At 33.3% G+C, this 18,458-nt stretch overlaps 1 protein-coding gene across 10 annotated transcripts in view; it reads right to left on the reverse strand.

Moving 5' to 3' along the window:
- Positions 1–18,458, reverse strand: part of HIBCH (3-hydroxyisobutyryl-CoA hydrolase) — an 81,545-nt gene that overhangs the window by 39,419 nt on the left and 23,668 nt on the right. For all 10 annotated transcript variants that reach the window (XM_039844260.1, XM_039844262.1, XM_039844264.1 and 7 more), the window contains exons 5-6: positions 17,049–17,101; positions 4,346–4,424 (exon numbers count right to left, since the gene is read on the reverse strand). In XM_039844260.1, the coding sequence (XP_039700194.1) occupies positions 4,346–4,424; positions 17,049–17,101 (132 nt within the window). The remainder of the gene's footprint in view (positions 1–4,345; positions 4,425–17,048; positions 17,102–18,458) is intronic.

Below are 18,458 nucleotides of genomic sequence, written 5' to 3' on the forward strand. Positions count from 1 at the left end.
CTCCTTCCCCTCTCTTTCCCTTCCATTCTCCCTTTTACTATTTCTCCTCAAGATTTAATTTCTCTGGATCTCTATTCTCAGCTCTCTTTTTCTTTCCTTTTCTTCCTTTCCTCTTCCCCTTCCTCCCTCTCAATATCACCTTCCTCCACAGCCCTCTCTCACTCCCCAAAACACATGTGCACAGACACACAGAAACTTTGCTTTATAGTATATTTTTTACTGTACTTTTTCTATGTTTAGATACTTACCATTGCATTATAACTGCATATAGTATTCAGTACATTAACCTGCTGTACTGGCTTGTAGTCTAGAAGCAATAGGCTATACTACACAGCCTAGGTGTGTAGTAGGCTACAACATCTAGTTTTGTTTATGTGTACTCTATGATGTTCACACAATGAAAAAATCACCTAATGACACATTTCTAAGAATGTATCCCTGTTGTTAAGTGATACATGACTGTAATGACCTTTTAACAAGTCTCACTGCTACTACTCTTGCACCTCTACAATCCATTATCTTCACAGCAGCCAGAATAATGGTATTAAAATGTAAACCAGATCGTGCCACTCACTGCTTTAAACTCTCCTACAGTTTCCCATGATATTTAGGTTTAAATGCAAACTCTTCACCAGAGGTCCCCATGTACCTCTTTCAAGAGTCCCCACGCACCTCTTCAAGAGCATACTATATCACTCCTGCCCTTGACTGAGACAGTTGCCTTTATCTGGTTACCTAAACAGGTGAAGTTCATTCTTACTTTAGGGTCTTTGGACTAACTTTTCTTAATGCCACAGTATTCTGTTGTCTTCTCTTTGTCATTCAAATCTCAGCTTAAAGGGCATGCATCTCTTTGGGAAGACTCTTTAATCATCTAACCTAAAATAGCCATTCAAGAAACTAACTATGGACAATATAGTGAAATAGAGACCAGATTTACCCTACTACCTGAAGCAAGTATAAAAACAGATGCAATATATGAAATAATGGTTTTCAATATACTAGACTATCAAGCAATAGAAGAAGTGATATCTGAAAACAAGTGAAGTAAACCCTACAAGATATCCAGCTTAATACCTTGAGAAAATTCCCAGGCCCAGCATAGTCCAGTCCTTGATTTGAAGGGATGAAATTAAGAGTCCAGGCAGACTAAGGCAGCTATAATTTCCAGAACAGAACACCAGAGAAGAAAGAGCTGAGAGAAAACTCTAGAAACCTGCAGAAGTTCTCCTGTAAGTATTCAGCTTGGTACCAACAATGCTTGTGCAAGAAGAAACTACCTGAGGCTAGGGCAAGAACCATAAAAAAGGATTACAGAGAACAGTACTGGGAACCGATACAAAGCTGGGAATAGTGCATGTTCCCAATGGACAGACAAGAAAAACTCATGATTCATGGAGCACTGAGCAGGATACAGAGGTCCTTCTTTAAGAGTGGGAAGTAATTAGCACTAGCCTGAGCACTCCTCCAATCCTGCATTTAAAAAAAACTCAAAAGGATCAAACTGTTTCCAAGTGACTTACCTTCATCACAGAAGCAAGCTCAAGAACATTTAAAATACGAAACTATCCAATGCCCAGAGTTTACAATGTCTAGAATCCAATAAAAAATTACCAAACATCTAAAAAAGTAGAAAAAAAACTACCCATAATGAAATCAAACAATCAATCAAAACTGATCCAGAACTGACATAAACATAAGAGTTAGTAACCAAGGGCATTAACACATTTATAATACATATATCCTATATGTTCAAAAAGTTAAGTAGAAATAAAAAGTATACATATACATTTTTTTTAAAATGACCTAAATGATACTTCTGTAGATGTAACCTAAGATGAATAGATTGAAAATATCTGAATGGGATTAAGTACAGATTAGTTTTTGCAAAAGAAAAGATTAGTGAACTTAAAGACATTGAAATATAAACTACCTAAAATGAAAAATAAGAAAAAATGTTTAAATGAACAATGCATGAGTGAGCCTAACTTTAAACAGAGTTCCTGAAAAGTGAGACAGAAAAAATATTTGAAGAAATGTCAAACTTCCAAAGTTGACAAAAACTGTAAACCTAAGTAGCTCAATAAACACAAGCATAAGAAATATGAAAACTACACTAAGGCACATCTTAATCATACAGCCCAAAACAAGTAATCAGTAGAAAAATCTTAAAAGCAGCCAGAAAAAATAAAAAGACACTTACTTACAGAGGAAGAGAGATACGAATGGAAGCAGATTTCTCATAGGAAACAACATAAAAGAAGACAGTATAAAAACAACTTTAAAGTACTGAAATTCAAAAATCCGCATAGAACGGAACAGAACACCCAGGTCTCAAATCACTTATCTCAGCTTTCACCTTAGGAGACTAGAAAAAGAAAAGGAAATAAAACCTAAAATAAGTAGAAAGAAGTAATAAAATTGGAACAAAAAAAGAAAATAAATGGAACCGAAAACTCTGATTTTTTAAGATAAAATCTCTAATTAGACTTAACTGAAAAAAAGAAGACAATTGTAATTTGTACTAGTATCAAGAATGACAGGGCCAGATATCACTATAAATTCTACAGATGCTAAAAAGATAATAAGGGAATGTTATGAGCAACTTTATGCTAATAAAGTGGGCAAATTTCTTAAAAGATCTAAACTACCAAAGCTAGTGCAAGAAGAAATAAATAACTTGACTAGTTTGATATGTATTAAAGACTGAATTTGTAGTTAAAAACCTTCCCACAAAGACAACTCCAGGCCTAGATAGCTTTCACTGGTGAATTCTACCAAACAGAAAAAAAAATTGATACCAATTTTAACACAAACTCTTCCAGAAAATGAAGCAAGGATATTACAAGAAAACCACAGATGATAAATATCCTTCATTAAAATAGAAGCAAAAATTCCAAATAAAACTTTAGTATATCAAACCCAAAAACATAAAAAGTATAAAACATCATACCAGAGTGAGATTTATCCTAGCAATTCAGGGTTAGTTTAATGTTGGAAAACCAAAGTACTTCAACATTAACAAGCTAAAAAAGAAAAAGCAATGGTCATCTCATTTGAAAAAAAAAATATGACAAAACTCAAATTCTAATCCTAATAAAAACCCTCAGCAATCTAGGAATAGAAGGAAACTTCCTCATCCTGATAAAGGCATCTATGAAAAAGCTACAATATACTTAATTGCCGAAGAACTGATTGTTTTCCCCAAAGAGCAAGAAAAGGGCAAGAATGTCTACTCTCAACACTCCTGTTCAACACTGTATTGGAGATTCTGCCCAATGTAATAAAGCAAGGAAAAAAATACAGATTGGAAAGGAAAAAGTAAAACTCATTTTATTTGTAAATGACAACTATCTATTTAGGAACTCCAATGCAATCTACAAAAAAATATACTAGAACTAATAAGTGAGCTTCACAAGCATGCAGGATACAAAGTCAATAAAAAAAAAAATCAACTGTATTTCTATATATTGGTAACTAACAATTAGAATTGAATTTTTAAAAATATCACTTACAATAGCATCAAACAATATGAAATGCTTAAGAATAAATCTGAAAAAGGATGTGTAACACCTATACACAGAAAACTACAAAACTTGGCTTAAAGAAATTAAAGACCTAAATAAATATACCATTGCTCACAGGTCCAAAGACTCTATTATGTCAATTCTCCCTAAAAAGACAGATTCTAGACAATCCAAATGAAAATTCTAACAGGCTTTTCTATTTTAATTGACAAATACTCAAATTCATGTAGAAATACAAAGCATCTGCACCGTCAAAAGAAAACAACTTGGGGAAGAACAACATTAGAAGATTGTCACTATCTGATCAAGTCACTATAAAGTCACTATCAAAATTTACTTTAAGGCAACAACAATTAAGACATTGTGGTATTGGCACCAAGATCAACACATATAAAAAAGGTGCAAAAGCAATCAGTGGACAAACAATAGCTTTAAAAAAAATGAGGTGGGAACTATTATATCTCCATACACAAAATAATAAACTTTTGATCTACACCTTTGATCTATACCTCATAGTATATGCAAAAAATTCAAAATAGATATTTGAATCCAAGAATATCTTCCCTTAATAATCTTTTATCTAAAATTAACTACAGTATATTAGCATCTCCAGTTAAACATTCTTGCTTTTGTGTTTTCAGATATACTTACTGAGCTAATACAAATTTTTAGGTATCTTCCTATTCTAATTTCTTTTTAAAAGTTATTTCATTGCTTTATCTCATACAAGATTCCATCATCCTTCAACAATACTATAATCTGATGTGGATCAAAGATGATTCTAAAAGTAATTATGCAAATATTTTTTATTTTTTTACCTATTGCAGTTTCTGGCATTGCAAAAACAGTCTTTTCTGTAGCTACTCGGAATTGTCCGTGAACTGAGAGACCAGCTCCCTAAGGAAATAAGATAAAAAAAAAAATGTTTTTAAATACTGTAATAAATAAAAATTCACACACTCACAAAAGTTACAACCAAGTAAATTATCTTTATGTTCCATAGGAATATCTTTCAGAGGATAGACTGGAGGGAAACCCTCAACAACATAATTTCAGAAGAACTTACTGGGCAAAAGATACACGGGTATCCCTGATAACTAGAATAGATTTGTTTTAGCTGAGATGTTTTCAATCTATTTTGTTATGTTTCATGTCCTCTTCCCCAGTTCCTTCTCATTTCAAACTAGATGCAGCATTATAGAATACCGACTCTTCCTAGAACCATTGAGTGTTGTTAGTGTAACCAATCATCGAAATAGCACAACCAAGCTATTCTAGCAAATTTCAGTAGCATTAAATAGAATATTAACAAATTTATCTATTTCATCAAATAAAATTAGCAACATCATTTTTCTCACATTTAATGGGGCCAACCATATCTCTTAAAAATTGGTTACTAAACACAAGTTTTAGAAAATAAAAAGGTTGGCTGAAAGTCTCTCTCATTTGTTGAATGTCACTGAAAAGGGTAAACAGTCATCTTTGAATAAACAATGTGAATAAACACACATCTGAACAAAAAAAAAAATAAGAGGTATATATGTGCACACATGTAAAATGTGTAGCTATGTACATATACTGAGTATATCTGTTTCACGTTACTGAAAGAAGTTATGTTCAAATTTTCTCTTAAAATGGTGGTTTTCTCTATTTCTCCTTATAGGGCTTCCACTTTTTTGCAAGATCAAACTTTTTTTTAGTATTATTCAGTTTATTGAGGTAACACCGGTTAATACAATTATGTAATTTTCAGGCGTACATTATAATTTGACATCTATATATTCTATTGTTTTTACCACCCAAAGTCCAGTTTCCTTCAGCTACCGTATGTTTGACCCCTTTTACCCCATCCACCTCACCCCTCATCCCTCACCCTCTATCCTCTGATAACCACTATGTTGCTTTTAGGTTTATATCCTGCATATAGGTGATATAATGTGATTTTTTACTTTTTCTGTCTGGCTTATTTTGCTTAGCATGATTATCTCAAGATCCATCCATGTTGTCGCAAATGGCAGTATTTCATCTCTTCTTATGGCTGAGTAATATTCCATTGTATATACGTACCACTGTTTCTTTAGCCAATCATCTATCATAGGATATTCCAGTTGCTTCCACGTCCTGGCCACTGTGAATAATGCTGCTATGAACATCACTGTGCAAATACCTTTTCGGATATGGGTTTTAAAGTCTTTGGGGTAAATACCCAATAAAGGGATTGCTGGATCATATGGTAGATCAATTCTTGAGGAACCTCCATACTGTTTTCCATAGTGGCTGTACCAATTTGCAGTCTCACCAGCAGTGTATGAAGGTTCCTATTTCTCCGCATCCTCTCTAGCATTTATTACTTGTCCTGTTGATTACAGCTATTCTAACGGGTGTGAGATGGTAGCTCATTGTGGTTTTGATTTGCATTTCCCTAATAGCTAGCAGTGTTGAGCATCTTTTCAAATATTTGTTGGCCATTTGTATGTCCTCTAGGGAGAAGTGTCTGTTTAGCTCCTCTGCCCATTTTTTGACTGGATTGTTTTTTTGTTGTTATTGAGTCAGATGAGTTCTTTGTATGTTTTAGATATTAGGTCCTTATCGGAGGCGTTGCTTGCAAATATGTTTTCCCATTCGGACGGTTGTCTCTTTCCCTTGTTGATGGATTCTTTTGTTGAGCAGAAGCTTTTTAGTTTGATGTAGTCTCATTCATTCATTTATTTTTTATTTTAATTCCGTTGCCTTTGAGGTCAAATTCATAAAATCCTCTTTAAGTCCAAGGTCCATGAATTTAGTTCCTCTGTTCTCTTCTATGCATTTTAGTGTTTCAGGTCTTATATTCAGATCCTTAATCCATTTTGAGTTAATTTTGGTGTGTGGTGATAGACAACAGTGTAGTTTCACTCTTTTGCAGGTGGCTTTCCAGTTTTCCCAGCACCATTTATTGAAGAGGCATTCCTTTCTCCACTGAATGTTTTTGGCTTGTCAAAAATTATTTGCCCATATAAATATGAGTTTACTTCTGGATTCTGTTCCACCGGTCTATGTGTGTTTTGCTGCCAATACTATGCCGTTTTGATTACCGTGAATTTGTAGTATAATTTGAAGTTGGGCAGAGTGATGCCTCCAGCCTTGCTTTTTTTTTTTTCAGGATGGCTTTGGCAATTTGGGGTCTTTTGTGCTGATAATTTTTTGTTCTACTTCTTTAAAAAATGCCAATGGAATTTTGATAGAGATTGCATTAAATCTGTATAATGCTTTAGGTAACATGGTCATTTGAACTATATTCAAGAACACGGAATATCTTTCCATTTCTTTGTATCTTCTTCGAGTTATTTTAACAGGGTCTTGCAGTTTTCATTATATAGGTCCTTCATATGTTTCGTTAGATTTATTCCTAGGTATGTTATTTTTTTTGTTGCAATTGCAAAAGGAATTATTTTTTTCCACTTCTTTTTCTGACACTTCATTATTAGAGTATAGGAATGCTTTGGAGTTTTGAACATTGATTTTGTATCCAGAAACTTTACTGTATTTGCCTATTGTTTCTAGCAGTGTTCTTGTGGAGTCTTTAGGGTTTTCAATATAGAGAATCATGTCATCCGCAAATAGTGACAGTTTGAATTCTTTGTTTCCTATGTAGATGCCTTTTATATCTTTCTCTTGTCTGACTGCACTTGCTAGGACCTCCAATGTTATACTGAATAACAGTGGCAATAGTGGACAGCCTTGCCTTGTTCTTGATCTTAGAGAGGTTTTTAGTTTTTCACCATTAAGTATAATGTTGGCTGAGGGTTTGTCATAGATGGCCTTTATTATGTTAAGGTATTTTCCTTCTATACCGGTTTTGTTCAGTGTTTTGATCATAAATGGATACTGTATCTTGTCAAAGGCTTTTCCTGCATCTATTGATAGGATCATATAATTGTTATTTTTTAATTTGTTTATGTGGTGTATCACATTAATCAATTTGCATATGGTGAAAACCATCCCTGTACCCCTGGGATGAAGCCCACTCGATCGTGGTGTATAATCTTTTTAATATGTTGCTGTATTCAGTTTGCTGGTATCTTATTTAAGATTTTTGCATCTTTGTTCATGAGAGATCTTGGTCTGTAGTTTTCTTTTTTTATGTTATCCTTACCAGGTTTTGGTATCAGGGTAACATTGGCCTCATAAAATGTGTTGAGAAGTATTGCCTCTTCTTCGATTTTTTGGAAGAGTTTGAGGAGAAGAGATATTAAATCTTCTTCTAATGTTTGGTAGAATGCACTGGTGAAGCCATCTGGTCCTGGACTTTTACTTTTTGGTAGGTTTTTGATGACTGTTTCGATTTCCATACTGCTGATTGGTCTATTCAGATTTTCCAGTTCTTCTTGATTCAGTCTAGGAAGACTGTATTTTTCTAAATACTGGTCCATTTCTTCTATATTATTAAATTTGGTGTTATATAATTTTTCATAGTATTCTTGCATGATCCTTCATATTTCTGCGATGTCAGTCATAATTTTCTCTTTCATCCCTGATTTTGTTTGTGTCCTTTCTCTTTTTACTTTAGTGAGTCTAGCCAAGGGTTTGTCAATTTTATTAACCTTCTTAAAGAACCAGCTCTTTGTTGTATTTATTTTTTCTATTGTTTTTTTCATTTTCAATTTCATTTATTTCTGTTCTAATTTTGATTATTTCTTACCTTTTGCTGACTTTAGGTCTCCTTTGTTCTTCCTTTTCTAGTTTTTTAAGATGAAGTGTTAGGTTGTTTATTTGGGCTCATTCTTGACCTGTAATGATATGAACTTTCCTCTTATGACTGCCTTTGCCGTGTCCCAAAAGTTTTGATATGTTGTACTATCATTATCATTTGTTTCTATGTATCTCTTGATCTCTCTTTTTATTTCTTCCCCGAGTCAGTTATTCTTCAGTAGCATGTTGTTTTAATCTCCATGTATTTGTGGTTCTTCCTGATTTCTTTTTGCAAGATCAAACATTTTTAAATGTTTGAAAATATCACATCGGTAGAGTTATTTTAAATAGGCAGAGGTTTCTTCCCAGTTTCTCAGTTTTAGTACTAGTGTCATATTGTGTGCTATGAAACTCATTAAGTAATCTCAGCTCAGCTCATATTAAGTTATAAACTGAGAATTTTAGACAAATATTTATAAAATATCTTTCTACAGCTGATGATAGTCAATAAAATTATTTTCAGAATCTAACCTTGGTGATCTTAAGACAGTGAAAAACTGAAGAGAGTTTTCAACAGATTGAGCTAAACCCTATCCGCTAAGGAAACAAAAATTGGAATTTAGAGCTTACCAAATTGGGCCCCTAAATGCTACACCCTAGAAATTACAGTAACTTGAATTCAGACCAGCCCTCAATTGGAGTGAAGTGCGGCTTCAAATTCTCCTATTACTGACTAGATCGTGATGATCTGGGATTACTATGGCCCTTACCCTAGATACCTACTAGAAACAAAAATACATCTTCCTTAGAGGAAAAAATAATTAAAACTAATTAAACTAATTAACACTTAAAACTAATACAATGTTATATGTCAGGAAAAAAAAGGCAGAGGGGACAGGAAATAGAAATATGAATTCTATTGCCCAGCCTAGAAACCTAAAAGCAAACCTTTCCTCTTTCCCCCTGTTATCCCTCATGTTCAATCAATCATCATATCCCACCAAGTCTTTTCCTAAACATCTCTCTTAAATCTGTCTAAATTTCTGCACCTTCATTATCTCTAACCCAATATGGTGGAGATGGAATGGGGCAGGGTAAGAATAGCACAGGGCAGAGAAGCCTGCCACTTGACCAAAAACCTAGGGTGCTTTTACAGTTAAAAACAAAATGAACCAAAATCCTGACTATATGACTACAGGAAATGGCCAAAGAAAAAGGAAAAGAACTCCCTGTAGATCTGAAAATCTGCAAGTCTCTAAAAGTGGCCAAGAACACCCATTCTCCTAGAAAGTCAAAGTTCTATTTCCCAGAATTCAATACCTTATATGGGGGGAAAGGGGAGACAATAAAGCCAAGTTCCTGTTAAGGAAATGGAAGCACTTCCCCATTCTGTACTTACATATCCCTAGGCTAAAAGTCAGTGGGAAAAAAAGTAGAGGAAAATGAAGAATAAAGGACTCTATCCAGTAAGACATAGAAGGGGTGAGATGGAGTTAAACACCGCAGGAACATCTGTTAGAGGATAATTCATTGCATCTTGAAAAATATAACAATACTTACCCATGAAAAAGGCTCACTGAGAAACTAAATGACTCTAAAAATTTACTATGAGAAATTCTGCAACTAAAAGCAACCCTAATGCTCCCTTAGTAAGGTAGAATGAGATCTAAGTAGAGAAAAATCCATGGTTAAAGAAGGAACCTACTCCCTCTATGAAGAAAAAGAAGATATCCATCCACCCTTAAAAAAAGTTCAACAGTGAACAAAGATAAAAATGAATGCATTTAAGTTATTCTCTATGCACTTAGAAATCCAAGGGAAATTTCCTCTCTATTTTATCTTTTTTCATTATTTTAGAGAGTATTTTTACTTATAAAAAAATAGATGAAAAACAGTATGCTGTGTACCTCTGGCATCAGCCTGATACATCTCGTGTTTACTGCATCTCTTGATTGTATCATTTTCTCTTGTGCTTGATTTAATCTCATGGTTTTGTGCAGTAGTACACTCACTATACAGGATTGTAGCCTAGGAGCAATAGGCTATACCATCTAGGTTTATTCAAGTACATGCTATGATGTTCACACAATGACAGAATTACCTAGCATATTTCTCAGAAAATATTCCTTTAAGTGCCTTATGATTACAGATGGAATGTACCTCAACATAACAAAGGCCATATACTACAAGCCCACAGCTGGCATCACACTCATCAGGGAAAAGCTGAAAGCTTTTCCTCTAAGATCAGGAACAAGACAAAGATGTCCACTCCTGCCAATTTTATTTAGCGTAGTACTACAAGTCCTAGTCCAAGCAGTTAGGTAAGAAAAAAAGAAATAAAAGGAATCCAAATCATAAGGGAAAAAGTAAACTGTCTCTGTTTAAAAATGACATAATATTATATATAGAAAACTCTAAAGACTGTTAGGATGAATAAATTCAGTAAAATTGCAGGATACAAAATCAATAAACGAAAATCAGTTGCGCATCTATATAATAATAATGAATCTTCTAAAAGAAAAATTAAGAAAATAATTCCATTTATAATTGCATCAAAAAGAATACAATGCCAGGAACAAATTTAACCAAGGAGGTAAAACCTCTATACACTGAAATAAATAAGACATTGATGAAAGAGCTGAGAAAGACAAATAAATGAAAAGATATTCTGTGCTCATGGATTGGAATATTGTTAAAATGGCCATACTGTCCAAAGCAATGTACAGAGTCAATGCAATACCTATCAAAACTCCAGTGGCATTTTTCACAGAAATAGAACAATCTTAAAATTTGTATGGAACCACAAAAGATCCCAAATAGCCAAAGCAATATTGAGAAAAAACAAAGCTGGAAGTATCACATTTCCTGATTTCAAACTACATTACAAAGCTATAGTAATCAAAACACTACAATATTGACATAAAAACAGATACAAAGATCTATGGAACAGAAAAGAGAGCCCAGAAATAAAGCCACACACATATATGGTTAATTAATTTTCAACAAAGGAGCAGATCCTTATTTTACACCATACATAAAAATCAACTCAAAATAGATTAAAGACTTGAATGTAAAACCTAAAACCATAAAAATCCTAGAAGAAAACAAGGGTAAGTTCCCTGATGTTGGTACTGGTAATGATTTTTTAGATGTCACAGAAAATGCAAAGTCGACAAAAATCAAAACAAAAACTGAATTACCTAAAACTAAAAGGTTCTGCAAAGCAAAGGAAACCATCAGCAAAATGAAAAGGCAACCTATAGAATGGGAGAAAATATGTGCAACCATATATCCGATAAGGAGTTAATATTCAAAATATACAAGGTACTCATACAACTCAATAACAAAAAAACAAACGACGTCCGATTAAAAAGTGGACAACGTATCTGAATAGGCATTTTCCAAAGAGGACATACAAAATGGTCAAGAGGTACATGAAAAGACATTCGACATAGGTAACTACCAGGGAAATGCAAATCAATACCACAATGAGATACCACCTCATAGGATGCCTATTATCAAGAAAAGAGATAATAAATCCTGGCAACGATGTGGAGAAGAGGAAAACCTTGCACGCTGGTGGTAGGAATGCAAACTAGTACAGAGACTATAGAAAACAGAATGGCGGTTCCTCAAGAAACTAAAACAGAACTATTATATCCAATGTCAAAGTACAGCTGAACTCAAAAGTTTCTTTAAAAATCTTAACTTAGCTAATAAAATTATTTCATCTGTTCTTTCATAAGTTCTCAGGTTCTATTAAATAACTAAATGTTAAGAAAAACCCAGAATTTTATACTAAAAAATGGTTTCTTAAAATGTCACCTATTCAATTGTCACTCACAGCAGCAAAAATAGAACACCTTTTAAAACTGAGCAAAGATGTACTTCTTATGTCATACAGACAGACCCTTGTGATACATTAACATAATTCAATCTTGAGGACCTTAATTTTTTTCATAAGAAAAGGACATGTCTCAATCAGTGACTAATCTTAATCTGATTCAGTAGCTACCATTTATTTGATTGAGCACTAGTAAATTTTCCATGTGGTTGGTTTGTATCCCAAGAAAGGCTTTTGGGTATTATATATGTTCATTATTTCTATGCCAATTCCCACTTCTTTAATCATTAGAACATACCCCTTCTAAATATGCCTTAAAACTTTTAATTTTCCATTATGTAAGAATTGATCACAAAACCCTTTTATTAGTAGCATCTTAAAGACACTTTGAGAAACACAGAAATACCATATTGCATCTGTATTTTGAATTGGCTTGGGGGAGCTAACTTTGTTTCTATTATAAAATGCGATGGACAGAGAGAAAAGAAAAGGAAGGAGGGAGAAAGAAACTTAAAAGTTCTTTAAATTCAATTCAGTTAGAAGGGAAATGTGGGTGGTACTAAAGGTACGGAATAAAAATTTAAGGATTTTTCTCTTTTCTATACACATTTATAATTAATTTTAATTTTTAAGCAAATTTGCTTGTTATATATTAACTTGAGAAAACAGAACTTCAGATATCTAAAGGGTAAAGGAAATTAAAAATCTGTCTTCCTAGGAAACAGAATCAACTACTCTTTCAAATTGCTATTCATAAAAAAATTTGTTTCTCTCTTTTGGAAACACTGGAATAATATATTCTTACATAATTTTGATCAACCAACTGGAGAAGCACTCAGAAACATTCATTTTTATCCTACTGTATACCAAAATCTTAAGTAAATGTTCGAATTTCTGAAATCTGAAACATAATAGAATTAACCATCCCCTCTACAAAGTGTTACGCTACTCTTCATGGGGAATAACGAGACAGTAAAAAACTGTCCTTTTCCTTGCTGGAAAAAAATATTTTCTATAGTGAAAAGAAAAGAAAAATCAAGCTCTATGGTGCCATCTTTTGGAATGTTCATGTTTTAACAAAATTCTTTCTTAAATTATAAATTGTTTCATTTACTGAGGAGGGAGGTGATAAAGACAGAGACAATTATTATTTGTATACATTTTCTTAAACTGTATTTGCCTTATCTTATTCTCATATTAGGGTTTAAAAACAATTATTAAAATATAATTAAAATAATATATATTAAAATATAGTATATATTAAATATTCTAAAATAATTATTACATAATTAAGCATAAAACTAAAATTCTACTAAAAATCTGAAAATAAAGGACTTTTGAATAACAAACTCCGTGTTTTCAACACCTTATGGTAGTGGTTCCTAAAGTGAGGTAACTCCACTATCATCAGCATCTTCTGGGAATTGGTACAAATGCAAATTCTCAGGCCACACTTCAAAATGACTAAACTGCAAATTGGAGTAGGAAGAGGCATCTGTTTTAACAATCATCTGGAGATGATTCTGATAGAAGCTAAACTGCAAGAACCACTATCTTAGGAAAGTTCTGAAAAAGATCCACAGGTAACACTGAATCATACACTGGTTAAGAACTGCTAGTAGATCAGCACTTCATAACCCTAACTTCACAATAGGATCACCAGGGAGCTTTAATAATGCCAGGGTCCCACTCCAATATCTGATTAAATGGTTCTGGGAGGTGAGTAAAGTCTGGGCACTAGGATTTTTAAAAGACTCTCAAGTGATTCTAAAATACAACGAAGGTTGAGAGCTGCTGATCTGGCAGATTACATTCAAAAGCTGGAGTTCACTGAACGTCCCAGATTAAGCAAAGTTTGCAAATGAGACATGAAAAATTAGCCTTTGAAGCCAACATACATATAAAATCTCATTACGAAAATAAAGAGCCAGTTCACCTCCCATCAGTAAATTTTTCTCTTTCTAGGCTACACAAGATGTTGATTATTATGTAGAGTAGGACTGTTTTAATAATTTATTAAGTATGTACTGTGCATTCCTAGTTATGGTAAGGTCCTTGCCATACAGACCACAGAATATACTTGGGCATATTTCATAATAACAATCAAGTATGAATGCCAAATTTGGAGTACAGATTGAATGCACTGAGTCAGCAGAAGGAAGAAATCATATCTCATCATAGTAGTATTTAAGATTGTCAAAAAATAGGGTAGAACTTTTGCCTTTAAGGATGAATTACATATAGAGTATATATGGAGCACGTATATGGGCAGATCCAATTGGAGAAAAAAAAATTTAGGTTTTATTAGGGGAGCTGACAATAAAAGAACCTTTCTCTTTGAGGAGTTCCTCATTTGAACCACATATTACTGCAAATGAAATGACTATTTTCTCAATTTTCTCAAGGATGGTATAAAACTGGTACCATTGTTGAAGCATAGGACAGAAATAGGAAAAAAGTTAATTCATTACATATAATAGATATCTTGGGTCACTGGTTCTCACACTTAACATGACTCAAAATCACTAGAAAGGTTGGTTAAAACAGACTACTGGGCTCCACCTCTACAATGTGACTCTGGAGTAGGGCCCAAGAATGTGTATTTCTAACAAAATCCCAAGTGCAGCTGAAACTGTTTGTACAGGAATAACACCTTGAAAACCACTGCCTTAGGACACTAAGATTAATTCCCTGGTAGTATTCTGGTTAAGAAAGGATGACAGAAAGTATATTTTCATTTTCATTTTGAAAGTCATTCATACTCTTTAAAGTCAATACAGAAAACGCAGACCAATAAGGAGAAGCAGCATCACCCTTACTCCTTCCATTCATGCTAATATTATCTTGTTCTGTTTTACTGCAGTCTTTAGAAATAAATGGAGCATTCTTAGCTGTAACATACATAGGAATGTATGCAAACACTGTACGGACCTATATGGGTCATGAAAGCCAAAAGGCATGGCCAATTCATTCAGATGTGGAATGCTACAGCAATAATTCTTCTTCTCAGGCTCCTATAAAAAGAAGTTCTGTCCACTGACAGTACCAAAGGGAGGTTCACCAATACTTTCTTATCAAAACTAGTCTCTGTTACTAAATTTGAGTGATCCCTGGGTCAACTAGATCAAATGTTTAATAAAATATTTTACAAAATGGTAAGTCAACAATATATTTTTCAAGCCCTTTCATTTCTGAGAATATTTTTTCTTTTACATTTATACTAAATGACAACTTGATTGAGTAGGAAACTCTTGGGTCTGAATTACTTTATTTCATAACTTCCTCAATCCATTATACATAACCTGTATTCCCTAACCACCCTTTCACCCCTACTCCCTGGCCTGAACACTTGCAGTTTTTTTTTTTTTCCCCAAAGTTGTAAAGAAACTTAACTGAGCTTTTAACTAGGTATGGATCTCTTTTCACTGATTTTATCTGGAATACTGTGCGTCCTCTAATATTATATACCTCAGGTTAGAGAGTTTTTTTGTTTTTAATTGTCATCTTTATATCTGACAATCATTTCTGTTCCAAGAGTTTGATTTACTTTCTATGTAGTATTTATGATTCCTTTGTTGGGTTCCCAGTTTTTCACATTCACTGCCTGAAAATGTTCATTCTCATCATTTTATCTTTGTCCTTTTTTGATGAGAGCTCTTCCTAAGTTTGTCTTCCACACACACAAATTCAGTATTTATAATATTACATTTGACTCCTTGTAATATATTGCTTTCAAAGTGGAATGTCAGTTCTGCTATAGCATTTTAGTTTCCAGTCATCTTTCTTCATGTTACCTGGCTCCCCTTTTCAACGTGGTAACCTTTCATCTTGTCTCCTTATGGGTTGTTTTTCCTATTTTGCTGGGGCGACATCTTTTTACATGTTATTAAGTATGCCCATGTTTTTTGTTTTCAGTTTCTTCCTGGTTCCTTTCTCATTCAGTTCTTCTCTCATTCACAGAGCAGTTCTTCCTTCAATGCTCCAGACTATTTTCCTTCCCCTTGATGTGCAGTATTTTTTCAGGGAGCTCTTATTTTCCCCATTTTAACACTTCCTTGGCAAAGAAAGAACAATCAAATCATGCTCAGTATCTGTTAACAGTGAGCAGAGAGGTATAGACTGCCCTTGATCCTACTTTCTAACCACAGCTGCTTGTGGAATCCCCTCCCAAAATGATGTGTAAGATCTAAGCAATTCTCAGTGCCCAACAGGCTTCATCTGCTGTGGATCTACTAGAAAAAAGAGGACTTCTATTCCCAATGATTAAATAGCTGAAACATTAGAACAGGTGAAATGTTTAAAATTCTATCCTTTGGCTTCCTACTACCTACCTAAATCCTACCTTTCCCTGCCATGAAGACTCAGTTTGACCTCTCTTCTTTAAAGGTTTGTCTTTGTTTTAGTCAGTGCCATACAATTTACCACTTGTCTGTAATTATTTCATGTTTTCTCCAACTCCATTATCAAGTTATTCAAGGCCAATGACATTTAAAAATTTATTGTAATAGTACAAACTCAAAATAAATTTTGTCAACTGACAAATGCAGTTTCAGAGAACTTCACAAAATATCCAATTACTTTCACTAAGGTGAGATTTCGTGCAACAGATATAATTTAGGCAGCCACATCCCCACTATTCAGTCTAAAAAAAATTCAACATTTCGGTTTCTCTTCTGAAGCTGTTTGAAGTAATCAGTTTATATTTAAGCAGAAAAAAAGGTTATACATTAAAAAAATTCAATGAGTTCTGTTGGTTAAAAAAAGCTTGCTATTTCAAGAAACTAAAATAGCATATAACATAATTAAGAACATATTCTTTAGGGTAGAGAGAGTTTAAAAGTGCAATAAGTAAATATTATATCCCAAACCGGAAAGGTTCCAAAATCCAAACATGATTTTGTTTCAAAAAGTTCTACTGTACTATATTCATCATGTCAATTCCACTTAATAATTAACTTATTTTTAATACAGCTCACATATTAATGATGAGAGTAAAATCATCTACTTACCGCACCCATTGTAATTCCATGAATAAGTGCAACATATGGTTTCTGGAAAGAACCTAAAAGAAATAGAACTGTAATTAGTTGCAATGTTTAAAATACATTCATATTTTCCAAAAATCATATTACGTGAACTCTGAGTATTTTCTCAAGAAAATTCTTGCAAGAAACATCAAGGGAGACTAAATGTATAGCTTGAAAAATATCTTCATTTTCAAATGTCAATCCATAAATAATCCTGTTTATTATCATTTAATTCAACATTTCAATTTGAAACACATGAAAGTCTTAACTAATTCAGCTACTGATAAATATAATCAACCACTGCCTTATAAGCCACTGATGTTTATGTACACAGTTGTATTTTAAAGACCATAATTTGTTTTCTACACATCTATAATATCTGAATACAAAGAGAAGTATAGCATAAAGGAAAAAGCATGGACTGAACTTAGAAGACCCAGATTGTAGCCTCAGCTTTGTCATTAATTGGCAATTTACCAATATTCAATATGTATACTGACATTAGGCATATACAAATTTATGTGTATGCATACAACACATACAATATGGATATCATATATATGTATATCATATATATGATACATAGGTAAGTTTCCTCATCTCTTACATGACAAGACTTAATTTTAATATACGGCCTCGAAGTTCCTTCCAGCTCAAAAATTTTGTCAACTTTTACTGTTCCTGTTTTTCCTGAGTAGGGGAACTGCCCACAACATAAAATGTAAAGTAATGAGTTTCTGTTACAGCTTGTTGCCAATATTACTTTCTTATCAAAGACCAACATAAGACTACAGTTTTGATCCATCTAACAACTCTATAAATATTCCCAATTTTCCAAATGAGCCACCAAAGCACAGACCTAATTTCGCATCCACAAAGACTTCCACAGCCCTCAGTTTTGAACTATAACTCCCTAGAATCTATGGGAAGAAATTTATCGATTGAAAAGCGTGTGCGCGCACACACACACAAACCCCACTTCAGCTACAGATAACATATATATCAGATATGGAATATTAGAAACTAATTGGTACAGGACATAAAGCCAGAATCTGTGAAATTCCTTACTGACTAAAATATGTCATTACAACACAGAGACCAAAATATGTCATTACAATGTATAGAAATTATATCTTGAAAGCTTCCTTTCTGTATATTAACATTTTACCAAACTTTCTTTTCAAACTTCTTAGAGGTTTTTTCCATCTTTTATTTAATATAGAACTACACTAATATAGTAGCCTCTAGCCAAATGTAGTTATTTAAATTAAAATTAATTACAATTAAATAAAATTTAAAATTCAGTTTCTTGATCCACTAGCTTCATTCCAAGTGCTCTTAGCCATATGTGGCTAATGGCTATGAGAATGGATTGCTCAGATACAGAATATT

This window comes from Pteropus medius, unplaced genomic scaffold (assembly GCF_902729225.1).
Source record: "Pteropus medius unplaced genomic scaffold, Ma_sr-lr_union100, whole genome shotgun sequence".
Classification (NCBI taxonomy): Eukaryota; Metazoa; Chordata; class Mammalia; order Chiroptera; family Pteropodidae; genus Pteropus; species Pteropus medius.